The following is a 25,186-nucleotide window of genomic DNA, read 5'->3' on the forward strand; positions in this document are numbered from 1 at the left end:
TATAACACAAACTTATATCTGTGCGAAACGTGTAACCATCCAGCACGTGTCGTTTTGAAAAACAAAACAAAAAACAATAAGTTAAGGAATATAATAATTAAAACTGAGATTAAGGAATGTTTTCAGCAATGATTATTAACAGATATAGCTTGAAATTTTTATAATAAAAAAAAAACACGCTAAAAACTATCGCCAGTCTTTTTAATCTCCTTTCGTTTACTCGGTTTGCGGTATCTCAGTTTCAAGCGCGGAGAGAAAAAGTTCCCGAATTTTATCGGCGTATCAACAGTGCATTACCGTATCAGTTACGCGAGGGTTTTTGTTGAAAAATTTCGCGATCTCTTCTTTTTTTCGCGCGTCGCGAATCGCACACATTCAGGAAGCTGCGATCTCGCCGGATCGTCACCGAAGCGGGCGGGCAGGTCGGCCGGTTAAAGAAGAAGCTCCGGCGTATATCCGCTATAATATGGGTTTGCGGTAATGGCTGTACGACGGACAGGTTGCAACTTCGTTCTGCATTTACCCCCGGACAATTATAAATCGTATCTCATCGCCTTTCCTCGCCTCTGTGTTTCGCCGTGATTTTTATCGACGCCGCAATCGCGCCAGCTCTCTCATCCGTAACCGCTTTAATCACATTTTAACTGTACCGGCCGATGTCGGGTGATTACTATGTACACGTCTCCGAGGAGAGCACAGTTACGAGAAAGAAGCATGACACATGCCGAATGACATGACGAATGCGGGTCGTATGCAAAAACGACGACGTATCATTTCGCTTCGTTACTTATATAAATATATGTTATTTCTTTACGTAATAGATATATATTGTTTATTACATCGTGTAAAATTAGCGCGCGCGCATGCAAGTAAATTTATTCTATTGCATGTATCGTGTACAACGTTTGATATGCACAATATCGCATTAATTATCAATAAAAAAAATAATACTGACCTTTTGTCACTTAATATTACATCGACTTGCCGCGTTTCTATCCTATTGAACCAATAGCGCCATCGTGTGTCGAGATTACAAGAGCTAATTGCAAAGTTCAATTTATATAAAAAAATGTGTTGAAATATGTTAAAAATTATCGTTCGATTCAATGAATCCGCAAATTTTTTACCTGATGTATTTTCTACACAAAAAAATTGGATGAAGACGTAACCCCGTGTGTATCTTGCGCGTGACACTGTCGATGTGTGTATCTTGCGCGTGACACTGTCGATGTGTGTATCTTGCGCGTGTCGATAATATAGAAATTGTCGAGGAACGTTGCTCGGAAAGAAAGGAATCTCGATTGCCGAGTGAGTTAACTTAACGGATAATACAACTCGATGGATAAAGAATACAACTCGATGGATAAAGAATACAACTCGATGGATAAAGAAGTGAGTACGAGAGAAAAAAGATTAAAAATACACAATAATGTTGTGCGAATTCGGTTTTACCATTTCCGAAACTGAATTGGTCGTCAATGCGATTGGTTCAATTCCAAACAGATTGGAAACGCAAAACCGCGTCTCTAAGAAAATTCGATTCCAGTAACCAGTCGAATAAATCCCGTAAACGCGGCTACTCTGGTGTACACACCGGGTCTGCCGCTCGGACAGTTCGCGTCCCCGTAACTCACGATGCCAATTTGCAGCGGCCGATTGTCTCTCATTACGAAAAGAGGACCTCCGCTGTCACCCTGAATTAAAATAAATTATTTAAATAAAAAATAACGTTACATTGACAAGTAGAAAAAATCTTCATATATATAAAGATGAATTTATATATAACAATTATATTCTATTATTATTAATTATAAATTCTATATATTTATATTCTATTTCTATATCTCTCTTTCCTGTTTTTTTTTTTTTTTTTTCATATCATACAATGAAATATGAAATATTACCTGACAGGCGTTTTTGCCAAGTCCCGGTTGCGTGCATATATTTCTATAATCCACCCTCCAGTATCTGACGCATTTACGTTTCGAAATTAACGGCATCAGGGCGTACTTCAATTTTTTCGTTCCCGTCGGACTGAATCCGTCACGACCCCATCCGACCACGTAAGCCATCGTGTCGGCCAAGACTTTGCCCTCCTTCGGACCGGCCAGATCTATCGGTTGGATTTTTTCTAAAATGGAACATTACTAAAACACAGAGAACAACACATTGCGCCTATTTTTTTTTTTTGGAATTCCGTCGCATCGTTCGCGATGGGCTAATTTGTTTTTTCTTACCTGAGAAGGGAATGTCTCGCGGCATGCGCAACAATCCGATGTCGTTCTTGCTGGAGAAGTAATTGGGATGAACGAAAGCGCGCGTGGTCATCATCGCGACGCCGGGTCCTTTGTTGACACTGTAACCGATCCCGGACTTGTCGACAATGCCGAATATCACAAAGAACCGTCGCGGAAACCTAGCGATGCAATGTCCCGCGGTCAACACCCATCTCTCCGAAATGACGGTGCCGCCGCATTGAGAAACCCTTCTGCCATCAATCAATCGATGCACGACAGCCATGAACGGAAATTGACCTTCGTTCGCGTAACCTCCGCCAGCTATCCTCTCCATATGCCTGGCTTTTCGGCAACGGTGGAAAAAAAAAAAATATTTGCAGAGTAAAACAACAATTATTATTTATTGTGTAGAAAAACAAAAATATCTGCGTGCAATAACCGATTGAATGAAAATTTTGCGAAACACACACACGCGTGTGAGATGCAAGAGATATTTTTTTGTCAACGAAATGATTGCGTCAAACATCCGAGTTGATAGTTTTTCGTTTGATAATTTTTCGGAGGACTATTTTTACGTTACATCGATTCTTCGGTGAAAAAAAATAGATACGGACAAGGCGAAAATGTCATCCTCGAACTTTTTTTCACGGCTTTATCGGAAATCCGTCCGCGATATACGTGCGCTCGCTATTCGATGTGAGAGAACTGATCATCGATCGTAATGTCACCTTCATTAATGTCGATAACAATGTCTTTGCTGTTAAAACGTTGAGAACGAACATTTTTGCAACTTGTAGTCAAAACAACGATCAGAAGTAACACGGAAATCCTTGCGCTCCGCGAATCCATGGCGAGCGAACTAACGAACATTTGTTCGATTCGGCCGCATTTATAATTCGGTCCGAGATGCAATTCTCGGAGAGAAACTGTGTTGTATCTGCGCGAAAAAAAAAAAACAACAACTCTAATGCCGTTTCAATTCTTTTCCTACGGGTCGTAAAAATAATCGATTGCCGTCGCAGTATTGTCGCAAGCGTGAAGTTTTGCTCCGCACGCATTTTTTTTTTTTTTTTTACTTTTATAATAAACATATTACATTCGATTGGCGAATTCGCCGAGATTATCAGCTTTGCGAAATGCGCGAGTCTTAACGCATCGCCAGCAGAAAAGGCGTCGGCGTTTTTTCTTTTTCCTTTTTTTTTTGTTTTGTTTTTGTTAATTTCAATCGTCGCGTCGAATTGATTAGCAATCGTTTTGGTTGCGCCGCTGATCAAGTTCCGCGGTTTCCACTTGAGCGGCCGTTGCACTCTGATTGAAATGCGCTTAAAAGTCTCTCTCGTAATGACTCGGGAGCATTTTTGCGCGCGCGCCAAACCGTCTGCGCGTTATGAATCATCGTTCTGTCTTATCATTTCATTCAACGACCGATCGTTTCTCATCTCGCGCCACGCTTAAATTAATCGCCGTTCGCGATTAGTGCGTTGTGCGCGCGTGAGTTTCTCCCGATCGCGCGCGAACCTTCTCTCCGTTACGCAATACTCGTTCGCTTTCTTTCACAGCGGCGGCTAAAACTTATAGATTGCATTAAAACTAAATGAGTTTTTTGCCGAATTATTTTCTAATTCGCGAGCCTAACATAACAGCGCGCTCTGCGCTGATATTTACAAACAGAAAGCGTAATTACCGTGAACTGACTTAGAAAACTTGTGCAATGTTATATCAGCGTAACTTTATTCATGTTTTTTTTTTTTTTAGACACACCGCGAGCAAAGAGAGTTACTCATCGTGACTCGGATCGCGTTTTGACGACCGATTAGTCGGAGGAGTTGAAACATGATCAGCTGTGCTGGCCAAGTGTTTTTTTTTTTTTTGATATTTCTACAAGAAAAGTGAAATGGAAATAAACCAGAAAATATGTCGCGCATATTCATTAGAGAAAGTACTTTCTAAAAAAAAAAAAAAAACAAAAACAAACAAGTATTTAGAAAAGCAGAAGGAGAATGTCAAGAGCAGTCGATTAGAAGAGAAATATATAACAGAATATAACAACACTTGTGTATGTATATATATATAGTATATATTTCATATCTCACACTTTTTTTTTTTTTAAATTCAAACAGCGTCAATGAATCAATCTCACGTGACGCAATTAGAGATCTAGCAAGAAGAGAAGCAAAACCAAAAAGAGTGACGTGTTTATTCTTCGTTGACGGCGCGGAAAGCGCAATCAATAATAAATAAATAAAAAGAAAAAAAAACCAACACCTGAGAGAGCGAGATACGCTTTCGTCAGTGCTCCGGTTGCGCCATTGACGCCATTCAAAACCAGGAGCAGTGCTGACACACACGCGCTCCGATTCACGCGTCCATTGTGTCATCGCGTTCCGCGCTGTTGGCAGACCTGTAATCGAAGCGAGGAAAAAATTGATGAGCTGCGTGAGGCAGCACAACGTAGTCCGCGGTGGTTACGCGTCGCGCGAACGTGTGCAACGTTTTGCGCGGGGACACAGAAGCGAGCGAGACGATTCGTTGTGACGAACGGATAATAAATCGCGCGACAGCGTTTGCGTCGCGCAGTTGGTCGATCGTGCGGGGCCTACATCAGCTGGCCTATAGCGCCTAAAGTGCCCAAGTGAAAAGATGAGCGACGCCTGTGTTAATCGCAACGGGGCGAGCGTGACGACGTGCCGGAAGCTCGTCGCGGCGGGGATGTGAGCGAGAAGCGCGCACGCGAGAGCGTCGCGTCGCGTCGCGCGTCGTCGACCTGGCCAGTTTTGCGACAGAACGAGGTGCGTACACACGCACGCACGCACGCACGCTGTTGTGTCATCAACGCAGACACACACACACACGTACGCACAGAAAATAACAAACGTCCGTCGCGAGCACGTTTCCTTCTGCGAGAAGAAACCGCGTTGGATTTCGCATCGCGATGGCGGATTTCGACGCGATCTACGAGGAAGAGGAGGAGAACGAGCAGAATCTGGAAGAGCATTACGTCGCGATGGTGCCGGACCCGATCGTCATCCGCGGAGCTGGCAATATGACAGTGTAAGTTTTATATATACGCATCATCAGCAAAACAACATAAGAGAGCGACACATGTGGAGAACAGATGATGACCGTTTGCGCGCGCGCAAACTTTCTTTGTTGTGTTCGGATATTCCCACAGTGCCTAGACAAAGACTACACCTCTCTTTGGTCATTTTAATTTCTCGTCACGTATTAAATCGCGGAATATTTTCCTGTTCCAAGTTGTTTGACGAGTTCTCTTTAAACAGATAATTGACAAGTAGATATTTGACAGTAGTGACATGTAGTACATGAGTAGTTTTGAACATTTTATACCATTGCGCGCATACATATTTCTCTTCCCTATTCGGGAAGCGGAGTTACATGTTAACAAATGTGCGAAATATATGACATTACGGTCGTATATGCGTGACTATGAGATTAGAACCGCCTGAATAAGAAAAAGAAAAACGAAGTGTGGTGGTGTATACACTTACATTTTAATAACATTATAAATATTTATGAGACTGTCTGATAGAAGACATTTAATTCTGATGATATTCTTGCATATTGTTTATTCAGCAGAACGCTCTGACGCTGAATAAACGTTTTTAATCTAAAATAATATGTTAGTAGAAATTATGTTTCTGATAACTCAGAGAGTTAGCTTTTTTTTTGAAACTTTTATACAAGGTTATATTAACTTGGATTCACTTAAAAAGCTGGAAACAAAAAATAAAAGTAATTAATTGATTTTTTCTTATTGCGAATATGTAGTCTTTGTTTTATTACTATCTAAATATAAATATATGTGTGATAAAGGATTTGTTATCATTAATCTAGACAATTTTTACTCTTTTTTTAGGTTTGGTCTCAGTAATCGCTTCGAATCGGAGTTTCCTAATGGCCTCATGTCTCGTGTGGCTCCAGAAGAGTTTAAGGCAACTGTTATGAGAATAAACAGTGTGTTAAAAAAAACTTTACCTGTTAATGTTAAGTGGTTATTTTGCGGTTGTGTATGTTGCTGCTGTACTCTAGGATGTTCATTGTGGCCTGTCATTTGTTTGAGCAAAAGGGTAAGTAAGGGTAATAACTACTTAGTCAAACAAAGTTTGTGAGTTTAAGTATGGTATAGTGTTTAAGTACATACATATATGTACACTTTACAAATACGTGTACAAATGTGTGCAAAAACAAGAGAATATGGAAAAAAATGATAATGATGCGTTGTCTTTCTATCTCAGACTCAGCACTCGTTAAACAAACTGTTGGAATGGGAAAACAGTAGGCTCTACCATAAACTGGGATTGCATTGGAGATTGGCAAAACAAAGATGCGATAGCTCATCTATGATGGAATATGTAAGAAAAAAAACTTATGAAAATATCAGAGAAACTAGTGTATGTAACCGTAATTTTTACGGATCTTGATAAGTTATTTTTCACATTACAGGTTCTTTTAATAGAATTTATTCCAAAAATTCCAATCTACAAACCCGATTAAGTAATCGGGTGTTGGACGTAAAGCAGTGCAATTAATAAAATTCATCAAATTAAATCTCTAATAGTCAAGTGTGCAATCGACACGTAAAGAAGTACAGAGAAGCTAAAGTGCCGCTAGGAGATGATATAGGTACTTCCTAGTACTTATATACGCATATTTTTGTAAATACCGTGGATATGAACAGGAATGCACAGTACAATAATTCGATATTACAATGAATAGCGTTTTGATCGTTGAAAAAGAAAAACAACTGCTCTAGGTGTTCATATTTATTTAAAATGAAAAACCAACAACGGTATAAATTAATGAATCAGTTTTTTTTTTTTTTTTAAATAGTCTTTATATTTGATTAAAATTCTGATTAGTATAAATATTTTTTAGTGTTATTAAATTTTTTATTTTTAACGAGAGAATCTTGCTCCGAAAAAATATCGTTTAATAAGTTTATTTATGATTTTGTTTTTTGTCATGGAAATGTAATAATCTCAATTGTTTTTACTGAGTTCCTTATAACAGTGGTAACCGTACTCAACAGATAGAGTTTAAGATTTCAGGTAAGAAATTAATCTGATTCAGTACAACGAACATATGAATAATAAAAAAGTAAACAGGTCTCGCTGATAAATCTGACTGTTGTGTGTGACACATCGCTTAGACGTGCATCAACATTGTACATAATGTGTACGTGTACATAAAACAAAAAAAAACAAAAAAAAACATAGAAAGCTCTTTTATTTTAACTATAGGTTAATTTCTTACCACGGTGATATTAGAAAGTATGATATATATGTAAAGCTCAGCTTTACCTTCTGATACAAATTTGACAAGATATTTTAACACAAATGAATTATTATTGAGATGAGGAAGCATGTGTAAGTTGTTAATTGAAGATAAGAATATCAGTGTAGATTTAGGAGATGTTGATAGTAAAAAAAAAAAAAAACACACACAAAACAAAAAACATCACTGATAAATATAAATAGAAAAAAATATATATATACATATATATCGACGAGACACAAAGTGAAACTTCAGTTGCGAAATACAGTGGTCTGTAATAGGGCAAACAGTACGATCTCATAGAGAATAGCATCAGTGCAGAATTATATGGTCACAGAAGGACACAGGAAATATCGTAGGAGACTGCCTTGAATGAGCTCCGTTGGCTCTTGTTGAAGGTCAACATTATGAGTTTTTGCATAAACAGCATTGTATTTTTGTATTCGCGTATGACGCTAGAAAAAATCGCAACAAATTTATCGCATGGATATTTCTCTTGTCACGTTCGATTTTTTTTTTTTTTTTTTAAGTTTAAATAAATTTTTTACATAAGAAAAAGTAGGGCAAATGTTTAATCGGTAAATTATCTTAGTTCTGTAAATAAATTAATACATCTCACAATTTGTACATATATATATATATATATTTAAGTGGCATTGCTGTCAGTACTGTTTACTCTATTTTTGTCAGTTAATATTCTATGTCCTGTGTGTGTGTAAAATAACAATAGGATATAGAATATCAGACTAGTGTGTCTCCCACGCAAAACATTAAGCAACTCGGTTGTGCAGGCACTACTTTACATCGCAGTTTAATATGGTTCCGCACGCAGATATTTCTCTAACTAATAACTTCCGTCTAACACGCGATGCAGCCGATATACAGTCAGGCACTGTTCTTTTGCACCGATGTGAATATACTAGAATCGAGCAAAGTCACTCATTATCTGGCGTCCGTAAAACGTGAAAAAGTAATTTGTTGAAGAATTATGCAGAAGAATATATATGCGAAAACAACATTACATGTATTTCTGTTGCTTGTTCAGTGGCTGTGATCGAGAACAAAAGACTAGTTTCCAATTCGAATGTGCATCGCAATCAACTACTACACTATAACGCTCTCGTGCTTTATCTCATGAGGTTCTACATCAAAGCCTTATATAGAAGATGTCGGATTTTTACACTCTGAGTGTTTCTTTAATATTTGTACTTATTCCGTAAAGTAACTAAGTCAAAGTCAACAAAACCGTTTAATTAGATACATCTGTGTCACGTAGATTTAATAAGAATGACGTATTGCCATATTTCTTCTTGATTTCAATTATATGTATGAGAATCGTGTGCATAATCATACATTTGTCATGTAATGTGTTCTGTGAAATGTTACAAAGAACAGAATTATCAATTTTGCTGAAGAGGAAAACAGTTTTGTAAAAACGATTATACTCTCTCGATGATCTGTTAAATAGTGAATAATTTGTTGTTGAATGATAAAAAAACGTTTTATATATGAGCTAGATTGTGAAAATTTATATTATTCGAACAAATCATTATCTCATTATTGTGTTTTTTTTTTAGATATTGCTAATGTTCTCTTAATAGATTTGTTGAACAAATCTATGTATAGGAAACGGAAATGTACTGTGTAATGGAACCATGCGTAGAAATGCTTTTTTCAATCTGGTTATCTGGTTCTCTTGATAGCGCGTAATAAAAATAAGGCTGTGTCAAATTTGACAAAGTGAGGAATAGTTTTTTTTTCTTTTTTTTTTAATGAGGGATTTTTCTAAATCCTATTTACAAAAAAAAACTAATTCCTCGCTTCACAAGATCACACACTTAATCTTGCTGACGATTAAAAACCAATACGTATCCTATTCGCGTTTTTAATCAACACACGGTCTAATTATTCTTTTTCATCAAACACTTTCTCCAAGTAACGCAGAAAAATACAAGTAATGTCACTACATTTAGTTTGCAACTAATTCAATTAGTTCGTAATTTATTTTTTAGAGTACGTGTAAGCATCGACTAAGAATTTAATTAAGTCTACATATATAGCTTTGTATACATAGTATACAAAGTCATTATAGTCACATGATTTCCCCCCTCCCCCCATGTAGAAATTTTAAACTATGTAAACTCTGTAAGAAAAATGAAATTGCTTTGCTGGTCAGTATCTCACACACACATAGATTTTAAATCTACAAGCAACATAGCAATTAATCGGTGTTAATTGTAAAAAAAAACAATTCTGTTAGAATAATTGTAACAACGTTACGATTATTCATTAACGTTTTTTTTTATGTCAATGGCGTAATTACAAAGTTTGAAAATACGATCTTCTTTATTTTGAAGAAAATCAGAAAAATTGCGAACATTCTGCTTGGTGGCACACAGTTTACATAATTTACGTAGACTTAATTAGTAGATATTCATGCGTAATTTAACGCATAGTTTTGAAGGATTGAACGACATTCATTTTTCAGAAACTGTGCATTTTGCGAGCAAGTACACCTCTATGTAATTCAAAACTATTTTTCAATCTCACGTTGTTTTATATGAAGAAAAATTCAGCTAATACGTTATACTACATGTGTAAATGAAAAGAAATATCAAAGCATTACAAAGCAACACAACAAAGATCTTTCTATTTGCTCATATCGTTCAGTGCATCGCACATTTTCATGAGTGTCTATGTGTATGGAGATTAAACAAGATGTATTTATACTAAATTATAAAACCGAACAGATGTGTGTATACATATACATATGTATATATACATATATATATATATATATATGTATGTACATGTATACATGTACATTATCGCATGGAAACCAATATTATCGAACATTGGTTTGCATCTTCAAATCTGTTTTTTTTTGTTGTTAATTGAAAAAGGATTGAATGTACATAATATATAGTATATTCTCAAGGAACGGAGATATTTTTTCAGTAGGGAAACGACAAGTTGAATTTATATAAAATATCGATGTTATATATTGCGCCGCAGTACATAGAAATGTAATAATTTATATTATATATATATATATTGACGAAGGTTGTAGACATGACAAGTATGCGAAGTAGGGCTTCCAAGATTCGGGTGTCCAAGATCGGTTTTGAGAAAAAAAAACTCAACTTTTCACATACTATTTCGAACATTTGAGTGATCTCACTCAATTTGAGACGTCACAATTTTACTCGCTCGTCCGAATACTCGGATAGCGTTTTCTAACAAATCTTGGAGCCCTTTTGCGAACCATCGGAAGAAGAGAGAAAAATAATTTATATATTTTTGCTAGATAGAAAAAAAAAAAACTATGTACGAGAAGAGAATATTATGAATAATGATTATATCGACAATTAAAAAAGAGAATTCACGCGACTTGATGCCGGACATGTTAAACAAATTCTATAAATTTATGTATGTTACAAAAATTGAATATTTTTTTCTGGTGTAAATATACATCGCACGCAAAAAATATTGTAACGTCGAATCAATCAACAGAAAAAAATTTATATATATATATAGAACATATCACACATGCACACACATATATTAAACTGTACATTATGTTATATTTAGATGTGTAACTTGCCAAAGCATTTATTTACATTTTAAAAGCCGATAGGAGAATTATATACTATATAGTTGTAAGGCATTCTTAGCGCGCGCGGCCGAGAATGATTGAAAATAGCGAAATTTATTATCAAAGCTGTCGTGGTTTTAACATGTGCCTTTCACTCGTGAATTTGTGTGAATCATATAAATGTAAATATATATTATATGTTAATAATATACATGTTAAAAAATTATATTTGTATAGAATGAGAGTGGTTCCTCTACATACATATAAATATATATACATATATATATATATATGCTATATATATTACGCAGTAAACAAAAGTAATAATATATAATAAATACTCGCAAAACCGGTGCACAAGATTACACAATTGAATCGAAATAGCATATCATCAATTTGCGATGGATAGAAGTCTTAAAGAATTGTAACATTGATGCAAGACAACAATGCAACAAATATGAAAAATATATATATATGTATATGTATATACGTAAATATACTGTTTCAAGCTTTTAATTAACGGTCAATATACCGCTACTGTGTTTATTATATGACGACGACTAATTTTCTGCTATCTTTCGCGCATATCTTTTTTGTTAGTCATGTAAATTTATTGTAACCGTGTTATATAGTTTTCAAGGTAAAAAAGAAAAAATAAAGTTTTGCAATTGTACGATAGAGCCTCTTCAAATATTTTCTTAAGTTCTTTTCATTCCTACTTAAAAAAAAAACAAATGTTTTAGCACAATTTTAGTTGTGTTCTCTCTTTTTCTTTTTTTTTTCTCTCTCTCTCTCTCTCATTTTCCAAACACAATATACAAATAAATCTAATGTAATAAAAGATCTAATATAAATGAGAGAACAAATCTAGTCTAATAAAGCGTAGTGTTCTCATTTGTAATCATATCGCTATCCCCCGGTATCATGTCATTTGGTGTTAATGCACTCCTACCGCAATGTATAAGTAATACAAATAAAATGTTAATTAGAACGCTACGTCATGTTATGATAATCGACAACAGATGCTTCGCAGCTTCTAATTATGAAGGAAGCCCCCATTGTTGATCATGTATCTGTGCTACGGAGCAGAGATAATTCTTCTTCAGACGTAGTAACAGACTGCACTCAAATTTACAAAGTTCCTTTATTTAGTCGCGCAAAATGATTTTGCTGCGTGATAGAAACATCCGAGCGTTGATACTCGTCGCGATTATGTTGTCGCAACCGGTGAATTCAAACGTAATTTTCCCGACAAGCACGTCCAGGTAAGAAAAAAAAAACCATATTACGACTTGCTGCGTCAAAATGCAATTTGTTTTCTCTTTCATTTCGTGTGAAAAAAATAATCGCATTCAAATTACACACAGATGTGTATCTCTTGTGAAATTTTAGAACGAAATGTCCTCCCGTAACAGTCTTAGATTTCATTCACAATTCCACTCAACCGGAATTGGAGAACAAATGGCCCTGCGAGGTGCGATCTTACTGGTTGTCATTGCAACCGTTCGTCAAATTCGTACGTTTCTTGCTCCGCTACGTGACGCCGTTTATCATAGCGCTCGGTAAGAAATGTCATTGCGCACGGTGTGATTTTTTGATATGTTTTTTTCATACAACGTTGTTAACCCACTTCGCACAGGTGTATTGCTAAATACTGTATCTTTTAGTATGTTGAGCACACCTGTTCTGTGTGACTCCAATTTGTCGCTTTATCTGAGCGCGCTCGCTATATCGGACAACGGAGCGTTAATTTTCAATTATGCAGTCAGCGTCGCAAAATCGCACTCCACATTTGTTAACGATCTCTTTATGGTAAATATCGAGTGTGCAATCACAATTTTGCGCGTCAATCAATACTCTACGTGCTAATCCTTCCTACTTCCCTACAGAAAACTTTCCTGTTACACACATTTATATATCCAAGGATAATATAATTTTTATTAACTTTGATTGTAATATAAACTACTTGCTCTAACAATGACATTGCTGCAGAACAACAAGTTCTTGTGCGGCATGAGTTCCGTGTGCATGGAACTTTTTCAATTTACATCGACCTGGCTGATCGTCGCCCTCACGTGGACGCGCGTGATCGCTATAGTGTTTCCATTTGGCGCTCGTGGATGTCAGAATTGCTCCGCGGTCATAATCATCACTTTAGCATGCATAAGCTTTACAATATCATTAACCAAGTTATATTCTGGCGGTAAAGTGTATATCTCTCGTTTTGCGTATCGTATGTTTCTCGTTATATATATATATAAATTTGTTATTCAAATATACATAGAATATGCCGATTGTAGGATACGAAACTGACAGCGTTTTCGAATTTGTGCCGTGTCAAGAGAAGATAAAGCCGTGGGGTAGTGCAATGTACTTTTATATCGCATTGTCTACATGGCTTCCGTTGCTTTTTATATCCATCGGCAACGTGCTGCTGATTATTCGCATGAGAAAATCGTACAAAATCCACAACGAATTAACTCGTAAGTCATCATTTTTTACGAGATATATTCTCTTTCTCTCTTTAACAGAGTATAACACATATGTAATTGTTAATTTTGCGTCTCTTAGATAATTTTAGATATAAAAGGAAAAAACCACACAGCTCAAGCAGGACGTTGCTTGCGGTATCTATAGTACATTTGATTTTAATGTTGCCGCTCGGAATAGTTGAAACATTGGGACTTTATTGGGACGTCATCTTAATCAGTTATCCCGCTGGAGAAGAAAATAAACAATATATACATTGGTAAAAGATATTATACAAAAAGAGAATACAAATTATACACAATAAATAACATTACGTATACACATATGTTGTAAAGTGTAAAAATATGTATTTTAAAGAAGCATTATTTTTTTTTTCAGGATGCAAGAAAAAATGTTTCTAAAATGGTGTCGTGGCTTGTTCTTTCATATATATCATTGGAATTTTGCAATAAACTTTTTTCTATACTGTCTCACGGGGAAAAAGTTTAGAAGAGTTGTAACGCGGGCGTTGAAAAATTTCGCGAATTCATATTTATTGTGTCACAAGGATATCTTAAATTGCAGTAATTGTCATAAACATTTGGCAGTAATACGCTCTTTCGGTGTATTGTTGGCAAGAACCATCTTGCGAAATAAAGAATTTATTGACAATAATATTACAAGAAATAATGTCGACGAAAGAAATGATAATGTTACTTAATTATAATAACAAAGTGGATTAGAAAAGACACTTTTTTTTTTATAGAAATGTTTTTATACACAGGTTTATAAATTGCCTTTTAATTGATTGCCGAAAACAATTTTTAGATACAGAAAATTCTATTTATTTTTTGTTTAGATTTATTTTGTATACACATGAAATATGTGTGTTTGTGTGTGTGTATGTATATGTGTGTTGTGTTGTGTGTGTTTACACATTAAACATTGCAAAATATCACATCGCATATTAGGCGTTTTCTGTAAAACAGCTTAGTTTTGAAGAATTAACTAGTGATTTAATTACGTCTAAACGTTTCGTTATTACATACAATTTTCGATATAACTTTCAATTTTTTCCTATTATCACTCGCCTTTTCTAATCCTATCAACTAAGATCCTGGTCCCAATGTAGACCTTCGATGTAACTGGAATATCACTATATCGTACACCAGTTAATACTGTTAATTCTAATGAGAATTTTTTTTCGGGTGAACTATTTTATAAAAGTATACATATATGTATGTGTGTACTTTATATATATACAATGTACACACACAATGTATGTGTGTGTATATATAAAACTATACACATTCAACATTAATACAAAATAACTTAAAACGATAGGTAAAATACGATAGGTAATCGATAAATTTTCATTTTTGTTATCTAGTGACTGAGGAAAAATTTATGCATGTGTTGAAACGTTCAAATACATTTTTGAACATACACATGCATACCAAATTAATTTTATCAAGCATGGTTACGCATAAATCGCACATGTAGCTGTAATTAAATATACACATATACAAAACTACTTATAACTTTTGTAAACACAGATATTAAATAAAGAATTATTTATATTTTCTTTTTCTCTCTTCTTCCCTTCATATTATGCACATTCGCAAATATTATGTACCATCATTATGCTGGTAACTGTTTTACTGTGAAATAATTCTAAATTAGACAAAATATACATATATATATAATACATCATGTTATATGTATATGAGATAACTGTTCTTGAGTTACAATTTATTTTTAAATGGAACACTTACTTTACATATGCATTAATTAATTTTTTTATATAGTGTACAAATAGGAAAGATGTACTATCAAGTTTGGTATATCAAAATACTAACAAAGATATATAAACGAGGAGTTACAAAATGACTGATTTTTTCGAGATTACGGTCTATTTTAATTTCAAATCGACGAGCTAACAAAAGTTTATATGTTATGTTGTGATTTTGTTTTATACATTCGCGTAAATGTTAAACTCTATAAATATAACAAGTAATCATTTGTAAAACCCAATGTTTACATATAAATTACCTGAAATAAATTGTAGATATGTAAATCATCTCTAAATTATGGATATGATTATAGAGCAATGTAATTTGTTATAAGTTTTATATAATTATTTCTTGATAATTCACTTGATGATTTTGAAGTAACAAGCAGGTTCCACTTCATAATCAATTATTTCTCTTTGCATTTAAGAAAATATAATTTTAAATATATTTTCAAAGATTATTTTTATCCTCATAAATAAAAATTTGTAAAATATAGACGATTTGTAAAATATAGATTTTACGACATTTACACAAAACTATAATTAATTAAATATAACTTCACACAAATGAAACACATATATATTACATAAAACTTACATCACATGATAAACTGATTCAAAAACAAAATAAAATAAAATAAAATTTAGAGATGTCTCTGTACCTTCTTTTTCCTTTCTTCGAAAACAATTAAAAAACTAAAGCATATGCAAAAGGTGATTAGTAAAAAGTAAATCTCTTACCTATGCGAAGTATAAGGTTTTAAGCTAACAAAAAGAAAGAAAATTTATACATATATATGTTTTGCATCACTCTTTTTAATAGAGTGTTTTTTTAAAAAAATATTGCAAACAGTACAAAGGGAGGAGGGTGCAAGTTTTTAAACGCGTTTTAAGCTAAGTGTAGATTGTAGATATCACCCCGATATATCGCAGATGTTATCGCCTAATTCTAGAGATAATATCGCAACATCCAAAGATCATTTTTATTGGAACACGACGATAAAAAATCGTATGTAATTCAGTCTTTTGCGTTCATAAAATTTTCTAAAATTGGCATATCTTTTTTTCAGTTGCAATTTGTACATGACCAAATTTTCATCATAAGAAATTTTTATACTTTTTTTAGATCATCATTTTTTAATTCTTAGTGTGTGAATGAAGATCCTAAATAATGTTTGCAATAATGAAGGCTTATGAGATATAGTGAACTTGTTAAATGGTTTATATAAAATATTCACACGAGAAGAAATACGTTTATTATTAGATATTACGCGGAAGTCTGTTTACATAATTTGCCGGGAATTGCCCTTTTCTACCGTTGTACTCACCGTACAACCAATCTTTTGATATCCTCGATATAACTGTTATTTTTGCACCTTCCTGTAAAATATTAGAAATATTAGACACACATATATGTAGCAGATACTCTTTTTTCTCCATTTAATTTACTTATAAACTTACTTCAAACGACAAGTCCTCATTGGTCTCTCCTGGGAAAGCATATAACGCTGTAACTATATTGTCCGGTAAACCCGGCAAAGGTACTTTAATATCAATGAAACTATGCGGGAATATTCCTTGACGATTTCCTATTCTTCCCTCTAACCAGTCGTCGTTAACTTTCCTTATCAATTCCACAACGTCGCCCTCCTTCAGAGTTAAGTCATCCGAGTGTGTTGCCGGAAAATCGTATAGCGCAATACCGTGAGGTTTATCTAGATCTCTCTGTAAATTAATATTATTCACCTGTGTATTTTTACATGTCGTTAACATAACGCGCATAAATTATTCTTTCACAATACATGGTAGAAACTACTTTTAGTAGTTTCTATTTACTCACATCCAGATCGCTGGTAAGTTCCGCTAAGTAATCCGCGGGCGGTGCTGGCGGAGGAATCGTCGGCATAGGTGGCGACGGACTATCACTTTCTTCGTAGTCATTGGACCATGCGTTGGAGAAATCCAACGTTAACGATTTACTTGTTTTATTATTGCTATTCGAGACTTCAAAGTCATTGCATGCTTGCTTAGCTATCGGTTCGAGTTTTTTTACAGATAACTTTGGTGCTGGAGGTTTGGGAGGTCTCGCTCGAATTATCGTCGGCATCGACGTGACGAGAGATTTGGTTGTAATCAAATTGGAAGGCACTTGATTCGCTTCACGACTGATCGAGTTGAGAGAAAAGAGATATGATCCGCCAGTGCTCTGAGACACGTTTGAACATGTGTCTTCAAGAGGACCAAACGGATCCTGTACTGTTGTCTTGGTTTGCCACGGATCGTTTTGCACTATCTTTTTGGCTGACATGCCAAAAAAGTCAAAATCATCTTCGAAGGCACTTTCTGTTTGAGATGTGTTCCCACTACTCGTGAACGCAGATGGATTGGAGTTACCGTCACTCCCGAAACTGTCGACGCTGACACCATCGCTGCTGGAACGAGTTGTAAACGTTGGAGATCCGGGTGGACTGAGATCTATCAGAGACACAGTCGCAATTGAGTTTGTGGATTGCGATATCGGATTTGCTAACTGGTTGATAGAACGTGACGGAAGAACGTTCTCTTGCTTTTTTCGTCCAAAGAAATTGGTCAATAGCTCTGTTGGCCTGGCCTGTGCAAAAATTATACATTTATTTTGTTTAAAAACATGATTTGACAAAAATCAATTGCTACTTTACACACACATATTGCAATTGCAGACATAATTTAAATCATAATACAAAATGACATAATTTCTGATATATAAAGTTTTTCTCTTACTTAAAACAACTATCACATACTGTACACATGCACAAAGGATGTATTTTTTATTCTTAACATTGTTCTATTTCTTTTATAAGACACATATTTGTTTAATATAAAAAAATAAAGTATCTTTCTCAGATCTATGTCTTTGTGAAAGCAATATTCTGCACAATCAAAGAAACCAAATACAGTCATAAATCAACTTCTTCAAAGATTCTTACTGGCTTTCTCGGCTTTTGGTCCTTCTGATGATGTAAATGATTCTGATTAAATTTTGGAGGTGGTGGCCGAGGAGGTGGCTTTTTCTTTTGCACAGATTGCGAGGTCAGGGCACCTCCGAATATGTCATTACTGGAAGCGTAAAAAAAAAAAAACCACATTGTAATTCCAAAGAAAAGAACAAGACAGTCAATTAATTTTACTTGGAAACTTGCATAATTACAGATAAAGAGATAAGGAAAACGCACCTGCTGCCCCAAACCGGATCTCTTCGCGTCGCATTTTGGCCAGGTGGACGAGGTGCAGCGCGCGTTGGTACTCGCATTTCTGAGAACAATGTGACAGACAACAAAATCAATCAACGCAGGCCGTGATGACTCGATGTATTATATATATATATATGTGTGTGATCGTTCCTCGTACACGCTGGTACACACGTATTCTCACGCGCGCGCAAACACACATACACCAGGCTCGCACGCACACAACGTACGACGTCAGAGATAACTGTGAAAAATTCTTCAAAACAAATTGCACGCTGCGAGTGAGACGCGAGAACTAAATGTGTCGTCTGTTATAAAACGTTGGCCCGATTCGCGTCACATCGACCGACGTCGCCGCGCGATATAACGCCCACTCGTTGTGGGATATCGCGACGATAACAGGGAGGGATATCGCACCGTATTTTATCTCGTCCCGTTGATAATCCGCAGAAAAATTCGGCGAATCGCGAAAGAGGCGAGAGAGACGAGCGTTATATGACAGAAGCGTTATCGGGAAAACTGTGAGCGAGAACGACGGGTGCGCGCAGCGCGGAACGTCTCGCTCTCGCCTCGCAGAGCGAAGAGACACATCCGATCACCTTCGCACGACAATTCACACACGCGAAAATTCCACGCGACAAATTCCAAACGAATCCTTACGTTGCCACTCACCTGTTCTCACGTTTGCGGCCATTTTTCATTTGGACGCTGCACCAGCGACGTCTTCGTCGCGTAAGTCGCGTTCTGAGTAATCGCACGTATTTACGGATCCGTTGTTGCACGCAGTGTTCTTGAGCGGATTTGTATTCGCGCGCAATACTGTGCACGCGCGATCCCGCTCCCCGAACCATGCGAAATTCTTAAAATCTATTTTCGCAAAAATCGAAAGTTCCGAATTTCGAGAAAAGTAAATCTTTCTCTCAAAACTCTTCTTCGCGCGTCTTGCACGTGTGTGTGTCTAACCTTCAACAATTTAAAAAAGTTTCAACGATCGACGTATTTTTTCTTATGTAAGACCGATTGATGATAATAGCGCTAAAAAAAAAAAAAAAAAAACGAAAGATTTCCGAGCCGATTTCTTCATCGCTCGTTACACAAGGTGCGCGGCATTGTTTACGTAATTTTCCACACGTCTGACATCATCGTAACTCCAAGGTGGGTGACGTAGATATCGCAAATCCTTTTAAAAGCGTAACAAATTTTCAGTACCGGATTAACACGCAGTTATAGGTCGTCCGACTCTAAAACCGATTCTGAGCTATTGTAATCGAATTTCAACGATAAGTCTCTCAAGAAGTGAATGGACTTAAATCGCGATGTAAAAAAAAAAAAATAGAATTCACATGAAACGCCTTCACGCGAAAGATACGGAAATATGTGAGAAATCGAAAACTACAAATCTGTCGTATCGACGAAACGTAAAGCGCTGCACGCATGCGCGTCATGATAGCGGTGGTATTTTATACAGCTGCATCATTTTCCGATATTCATTGCCGATACCGAAAATCTATACGTTTAACGTTACAGGTTTTCAGTTTACTCGACTGTGAATATCGGAACGCACTCTTTGTTTCTTGTTCCAGAAAACAAAAAATTGAAAATTCGAAATAAAATTTAAAAAAAAACAAGTGCATTGATCGACGCAGAAATTAAAACACACACACCGCATTCTTTATATCATGAACGCCATTTTATTTTGCCTATATAAGTATGTATATGTACAGAAATGAATGTGGATTTTTTCCTCAATCGCTCTCTTGGATAAATGAATTTTTTTTTTGTTTTTTTAATGTGTATGCGTAGGACTTACTCAAACCTATGTACAATTTAACGTCGGAAGTGGACGCTCTCGCCGCATTTGTACCCTGAATGAATGTGATACGAAAGGAGGAATCGTAGAGTCGCGCTGGGATCGAATGCCGTGCGCGAATTTTATGTATGTATATAATAAAAAAGGAAAAAAGGTTTTTCTCTCTCGCTCTTACTTTTATATCTCGCAGAAGTTACAAAAGAGTTCGCGCAATAGGTAGATCGGTATCGGTATGCAGATAGGTGGTAGGTGTTTTAAATATAAGAACACATGGTTTTTTTTTTTTTTTTTTTTTNTTTTTTTTTTTTTTTTTTTTTGGTTTTTTTGGTTTTTTTTTTTTATACTTTCGTCGAACATGAAGGGGAAACGAATTGAGGATCGAGTCGCGATCCCGATCGACAACCTTGACGTTCTCTCTCGCGTTTTCTCCATTGTGTATGTCTGATGTCAAAAAACCGAAAAAGCTTCTATAAACAACAAGAATATTTGATTTGATGCAAAATCGTCGATCGTTCGCTTCCTTCGTTTTTTCTTTCCTGAAATTGGATCTCAACTTGACACTGAGTTGCATCGTATATATATATAATATATACTTGTATCGCGCAAGCAATAAACTTGAAAGGTCTTCGAATCAGAAAGGAAGTAATTCATGTGTCTCTTCGATTTGTAAGAATACTCTACCTTAAAACATTGCCTTTGATGAACACATTTATAGATTCATGGATACTCGACGTTTGAGCGATCCAGAAGCGTATACTTTTATTGTTCTTACATAGAGTTAGAGAAATTCTTTGCTCAACGGTATTGTGTATTTGCGGTTTTTTTTTTTTTTTTTCTAATAAAGATAAATTGTATTTAGGCCACATGTCCAAGCAGTCTTTGTAGGCAACGTTTTTAGGTCAGAGAAACGGAGCTTTTTTTTTTTTTTTACTTCTATCGCATTTTTAACGAGAAACATCCGTTTTCTTTTCGATGTCCTAATAAAGATTTGATTGACTCTGTGATATAATAATGACGACATGTGAACGGGTGCGCGGAAAGAATGAATCGGATTTTTTTTTATGTTAGAAGAAAACTTCGTTAGACTTGCAACTCTCGTTATTTTTTCTCGTTATTTTTGCTCTCGTTATTTTAAGCTATTATTACTGATTATCAGTTTGTTTGCTCGTGTTTTTTTTAACGTGTGTGTGAGAGTTTTTAGATTGAATCCGATTCAATCTCTGATTCCCCATTTCTCATCGTTTTATACTATAATAGCACGCTATACAAAGCTCACTGGTTCTATTAAAATTTACATCACGTTTTTTGTGTTCTCTCGCATCGAATTTACGACTGTTTGTTCGTATGTGTGTGTATAAATAAGTACATACACACACATACACATACACACACACACATACACATAGGTCAACCAGTAAATTGTAAAAACCATTCTGTGTTTTGTAGATGCGCGACGCCAAGTATATTTAAGAAAAGTCGAGGAGGTGTAGCTAACGTACAATACAAACATCGAATTCGATTCGTTTCAACGACAATAATAATTAATGTACACGAACTTCAGAGACAGAGATGACTGCAAGTAACCGCTCGCTTGTGAAACAATTTGCGTGTTTCGTTTATCACATACGTCGCTTTAGAATCTTCAAAGATTCCATCACATTGGATTCGCACGCGCGCGAATGTATTTGTAAACAACAAGAGGATTAACTCTTTTTTTTTTTTTTTTTTTTTAACCAGTAACAATGTTTTTCACATTTCGAATCTAACTTTCTATTAACCGATAGAAACGTTTGTAATCACTTGAGTCACGTTGCCTCCGAAATTGTTTAGCAGAGAGAATGACCAAAATCAGAGATGCTATTTTACAGTACCTGTTAAATTATTTTCGCCGTTCGGCGTTCAAACCCTCGAGTTGACTCAAGACTAGAATGAGTTTATCATGAAACGATGTGTAGTATTCCATCTTATATCCAAGATTCCAGCTTCAATCATTTCAACTTCAAGTCGCGACGCCGAATAGAAGAAATAAATCGGGCGTTTTTTGTTTTGTTTTTTTTTAGGAGAGATGGACTTTGGTTATTCTCCCTTACATAAAAATTCCATTGAGAATGATTACTCCCATCCGATGTTGATACGCTCTATCTTCGAAAAAGCTTATTCTAGGCCGCTCCTTGCCAGCGAGAAGAAGAAAATTAAGCATTCGTAGTTTGCGTCTCGCGAAGAAAAATCATGAATCGAGTCATTCTCGATTTCCAAATGAGAAACTGCGCGACTCGAACGGATCTCGAATAAAGTGCGATGATTCAGCTGCCACTGTCTGCATTATACATTTTTCTGATTTTTTCCAAGGACAAAAAATATATATTTTACTTTAAAAACATTGTCATTAAAAAAAAAAGTTTTATTTAATTTTTAAATATATTAATTTTTAAATATATTAATTTTTAAATATATGTATTCTTTCTTTCTTTTTTTTCCTTAAGAAGAGAGAAGATATTAAAATTTAAGTAACATATCCGTGACATTTTTTCTACTTCTCCGAATTTGTTGTACTTGTATTTACAAATACGGCCAATATGTTAAAAGATATTTTTTTTGCCACTTTTTTGTCCTTCTTCTTTTGATTGCGCTAATTCTCTCCTCTCGGCAGAACTCGATCCGGCAGTCGGCACGAGAGAAGCACTAGGATGCGAGAGTAACGCTATTGCGCGCGGAATAATGATTTTTTTCTCAGAGGAGAGTCAGTCTTGTTGAGGATTGGTAGGTAGCTCTGGTACGAGTTGGTCCTGACACGAGGACCTGCTGCCAAACGTTGTGCATAGCCGCAGCGGTTTCGATAACCACGGATGCAGCTGCACGTCCTCGGCGTACGGTCGCTCGGACGGCTCCTTTCGCAGAAGCGAGCGGATCAGGCACTTGGCGCGCGGACTCAAACCCTCCGGCACGGCAAACTGGCCGCGCGAGATTTTTGCGAAGAGGGACGCGTGCTGAGCGTCGTTGAACGGATAACGGCCGACCAGCATCGTGTAAAGCAGCACGCCCAGCGACCAGATGTCCGCCGCCTTGCCGGAATAGGCGCGTCCGGCGCGGAGCACTTCCGGCGCGACATACGCGGGACAGCCTCGCCGATCGGTCAGTTCGTCGTCATCGTTCTCCACGATCACCGCATCCTCGAGACTCTCTAAGCGAAGTCGCGTTCTGGAAAAAAAAAAAATAAACAATAGATTTTAATAAAGAGAAATTTGCGGAAATTCGATTATTTTTACAGCGGTTTAAAAATGACTGAGTCTCTAAATAACTACTTTGTTTTTTTTAGTAACTTTAAAATTTGCATAGCTTTTTAATTTACTTTTAATACACACACATCATTTTAAATAATTAGTTAAAATCTATTGAGCGTGATAAATGACACTTGGAACACCGTGAATAAGATTAAAAATCGAGCTTTGAAAAGCTAAAAAAAATGAGGTACTAAATCTCACTAATTGTAAAACTTTTACGATCTTTTTCTTGCAGTTGTGTGAAATTTGTTCCACGTGTCTCAAGCACGCGTTGCGCCAAGCCCTGCATTTATTATCGACCGGCTATGATCTCCGCGGCTGCGAGTTTGCGAAGTAAAGACGGGGAGATCTCCGTGCAACCTTTTACGTGCGCGCCCGAAGGCGAGGTATTTCAATTTAGCAAGAGGACACCGTGATTGAGCCATCGCGGCCATTTCTCAGCAGTCGTCGTCGGTAGCGTGGAATAAGGCGCAACGACGGCGGAACGCGAGAAAGAGGAGATTGTTGCTGGCCGATCGCGACTTCGCCGCGTTGATCAACCTGCACACACAACGCGGAAGTACGCGCGTGTACGTAATATTCTTGGCTCTTGGGTAACTTTGGAACTCTCCTACGGTGCGAGTTCTCGCCCACGACGTTCGGCCGAAGGCGCAATGGCGTAGCTTGCTCGAGAAAGCGTTACACACTTCAAAATCAGAAAATACGTTCCTTATTAATAAATTTATTTTTTTAATTACAACATTATAATTATAATATATTATAAATATTATTTATAAATTACATGATTAAAATAATTATGTTTAATTATAATTAAAAAAGATATAATATTGAATAATTTTTTTATAAAAACAAAACAAATTTTAAATATCAAAAATGTACTTCTCAGAAAATCGAATTTGAACTGGTAAAACCATTGTTAATGTTTCTAAATTTCTTATCGCAAATTTCTGTAGAAATTTAAAAATTTTTCTAAAAACGGAAAGATATTTATTTCTATTAATTAATTTTGCAGCAAGTTTTTCTAATTATACGACACATTATAACACAAACAATGATATTTATTTTTGTATTAGGAAGTAACGTTTTTAAGAAATTTTTTAGCCGCGTTTGTCACTTTGAGATTTGTTATCGGCGCGCGTTTCAGAGTTAACGAATCATCGAGCGCCACCACTTCTCGGTGAGACACGCGTCACGCGAGAGTCGTTACACGATCTTGACAATCCGAACGAGTGTCAATGGCCTCTCTCTCTCTCTCTCTCGCGAGCAAATGAATCGAAGAAACGCGATGATACGGTCAGACCGTTTGACGATGAACCGAACGCGGGGAGCGAGAGAAAGAGAGAGGCCGCCGCAGCTTTCTTCGCAAAACTTTCACCGTTCGCTGGCGATATCGCTCCGGGTTCAAGAACCCCTCGGCGCGGATGTTAGCGCGTCGGATTCTAGACACGACGTTGATTTCCCTCCCAGACAGCTTGTGAAA

The 25,186-nt window shown here is 36.1% G+C and overlaps 5 protein-coding genes across 14 annotated transcripts in view; 2 read left to right on the plus strand and 3 right to left on the minus strand.

Moving 5' to 3' along the window:
- Positions 1 to 1,526: 1,526 nt before the first annotated feature.
- Positions 1,527 to 3,024, minus strand: LOC109855277 (chymotrypsin-like protease CTRL-1). The gene is made up of 4 exons (XM_020429355.1): positions 2,966 to 3,024; positions 2,238 to 2,575; positions 1,905 to 2,131; positions 1,527 to 1,694 (listed from the first exon to the last, which is right to left on the minus strand). The coding sequence occupies exons 2-4, from the start codon at positions 2,569 to 2,571 to the stop codon at positions 1,527 to 1,529; spliced, it is 729 nt and encodes a 242-aa protein (XP_020284944.1). The 5' UTR covers positions 2,572 to 2,575; positions 2,966 to 3,024.
- A 1,959-nt stretch (positions 3,025 to 4,983) lies between these two features.
- Positions 4,984 to 11,017, plus strand: LOC109855292 (cysteine-rich hydrophobic domain-containing protein 2). Of its 2 annotated transcripts, XR_002250280.1 has the most exons (5): positions 4,984 to 5,288; positions 6,115 to 6,325; positions 6,494 to 6,610; positions 6,702 to 6,881; positions 8,578 to 11,017. XR_002250280.1 is itself a non-coding variant. In XM_020429381.1 (4 exons), exons 1-4 carry the CDS (start codon positions 5,170 to 5,172, stop codon positions 6,750 to 6,752), a joined length of 498 nt encoding a protein of 165 aa, XP_020284970.1. In that variant the 5' UTR covers positions 4,984 to 5,169; the 3' UTR covers positions 6,753 to 7,713. The 2 variants fall into 2 exon arrangements, 1 of the variants encoding a protein (XP_020284970.1); XM_020429381.1 differs by lacking the exon at positions 8,578 to 11,017 and having other exon boundaries at positions 6,702 to 7,713.
- An 882-nt stretch (positions 11,018 to 11,899) lies between these two features.
- LOC109855300 (probable G-protein coupled receptor 139) lies at positions 11,900 to 15,865 on the plus strand. 3 transcript variants are annotated; one of them, XM_020429396.1, is made up of 7 exons: positions 11,900 to 12,392; positions 12,520 to 12,689; positions 12,767 to 12,939; positions 13,120 to 13,360; positions 13,428 to 13,610; positions 13,699 to 13,876; positions 13,996 to 15,865. In XM_020429396.1, the coding sequence occupies exons 1-7, from the start codon at positions 12,289 to 12,291 to the stop codon at positions 14,315 to 14,317; spliced, it is 1,371 nt and encodes a 456-aa protein (XP_020284985.1). In that variant the 5' UTR covers positions 11,900 to 12,288; the 3' UTR covers positions 14,318 to 15,865. The 3 variants fall into 3 exon arrangements, with proteins under 3 accessions (XP_020284985.1, XP_020284986.1, XP_020284987.1); XM_020429397.1 differs by having other exon boundaries at positions 13,120 to 13,330; XM_020429398.1 differs by having other exon boundaries at positions 12,327 to 12,392; positions 12,495 to 12,689; positions 12,795 to 12,939.
- A 762-nt stretch (positions 15,866 to 16,627) lies between these two features.
- LOC109855299 (uncharacterized protein B0303.7-like) lies at positions 16,628 to 19,653 on the minus strand. 2 transcript variants are annotated; one of them, XM_020429394.1, is made up of 6 exons: positions 19,288 to 19,653; positions 18,601 to 18,679; positions 18,355 to 18,484; positions 17,229 to 17,999; positions 16,850 to 17,113; positions 16,628 to 16,768 (listed from the first exon to the last, which is right to left on the minus strand). In XM_020429394.1, the coding sequence occupies exons 1-6, from the start codon at positions 19,307 to 19,309 to the stop codon at positions 16,649 to 16,651; spliced, it is 1,386 nt and encodes a 461-aa protein (XP_020284983.1). In that variant the 5' UTR covers positions 19,310 to 19,653; the 3' UTR covers positions 16,628 to 16,648. The 2 variants fall into 2 exon arrangements, with proteins under 2 accessions (XP_020284983.1, XP_020284984.1); XM_020429395.1 differs by lacking the exon at positions 19,288 to 19,653 and adding an exon at positions 19,033 to 19,202.
- A 3,208-nt stretch (positions 19,654 to 22,861) lies between these two features.
- LOC109855302 (tribbles homolog 2) overlaps positions 22,862 to 25,186 on the minus strand; it is a 37,251-nt gene continuing 34,926 nt past the window's right edge. For all 6 annotated transcript variants that reach the window (XM_020429405.1, XM_020429404.1, XM_020429403.1 and 3 more), the window contains one exon: positions 22,862 to 23,623. In XM_020429405.1, coding sequence (XP_020284994.1) covers positions 23,167 to 23,623 — 457 coding nt within the window. In that variant the 3' untranslated portion in view covers positions 22,862 to 23,166. The remainder of the gene's footprint in view (positions 23,624 to 25,186) is intronic.

This window comes from Pseudomyrmex gracilis, unplaced genomic scaffold, assembly GCF_002006095.1.
Source record: "Pseudomyrmex gracilis isolate BER0280 unplaced genomic scaffold, ASM200609v1 scaffold_86, whole genome shotgun sequence".
NCBI classification, from domain to species: domain Eukaryota; kingdom Metazoa; phylum Arthropoda; class Insecta; order Hymenoptera; family Formicidae; genus Pseudomyrmex; species Pseudomyrmex gracilis.

Bases quoted from the DNA above. Each gene is read 5' to 3' on its own strand.
- LOC109855299 (XM_020429394.1), bottom strand. From the start codon at position 19,309: ATGGCCGCAAACGTGAGAACAG. The intron at 18,680-19,287 runs GTGAGTGGCAAC...CATTGTTCTCAG, and splicing joins GGCCGCAAACGTGAGAACAG to AAATGCGAGTACCAACGCGC. The intron at 16,769-16,849 runs GTAAGTTTATAA...AATATTTTACAG, and splicing joins ATGAGGACTTGTCGTTTGAA to GAAGGTGCAAAAATAACAGT.
- LOC109855277 (XM_020429355.1), bottom strand. From the start codon at position 2,571: ATGGAGAGGATAGCTGGCGGAGGTTACGCGAACGAAGGTCAATTTCCG. The intron at 2,132-2,237 runs GTAAGAAAAAAC...GTTCCATTTTAG, and splicing joins GCGAGACATTCCCTTCTCAG to AAAAAATCCAACCGATAGAT. The intron at 1,695-1,904 runs GTAATATTTCAT...ATTTTAATTCAG, and splicing joins TTGGCAAAAACGCCTGTCAG to GGTGACAGCGGAGGTCCTCT.
- LOC109855292 (XM_020429381.1), top strand. From the start codon at position 5,170: ATGGCGGATTTCGACGCGATCTACGAGGAAGAGGAGGAGAACGAGCAG. The intron at 5,289-6,114 runs GTAAGTTTTATA...CTCTTTTTTTAG, and splicing joins GGAGCTGGCAATATGACAGT to GTTTGGTCTCAGTAATCGCT. The intron at 6,611-6,701 runs GTAAGAAAAAAA...TTCACATTACAG, and splicing joins GCTCATCTATGATGGAATAT to GTTCTTTTAATAGAATTTAT.
- LOC109855300 (XM_020429396.1), top strand. From the start codon at position 12,289: ATGATTTTGCTGCGTGATAGAAACATCCGAGCGTTGATACTCGTCGCG. The intron at 12,940-13,119 runs GTAAATATCGAG...ACATTGCTGCAG, and splicing joins TTGTTAACGATCTCTTTATG to AACAACAAGTTCTTGTGCGG. The intron at 13,877-13,995 runs GTAAAAGATATT...TTTTTTTTTCAG, and splicing joins AATAAACAATATATACATTG to GATGCAAGAAAAAATGTTTC.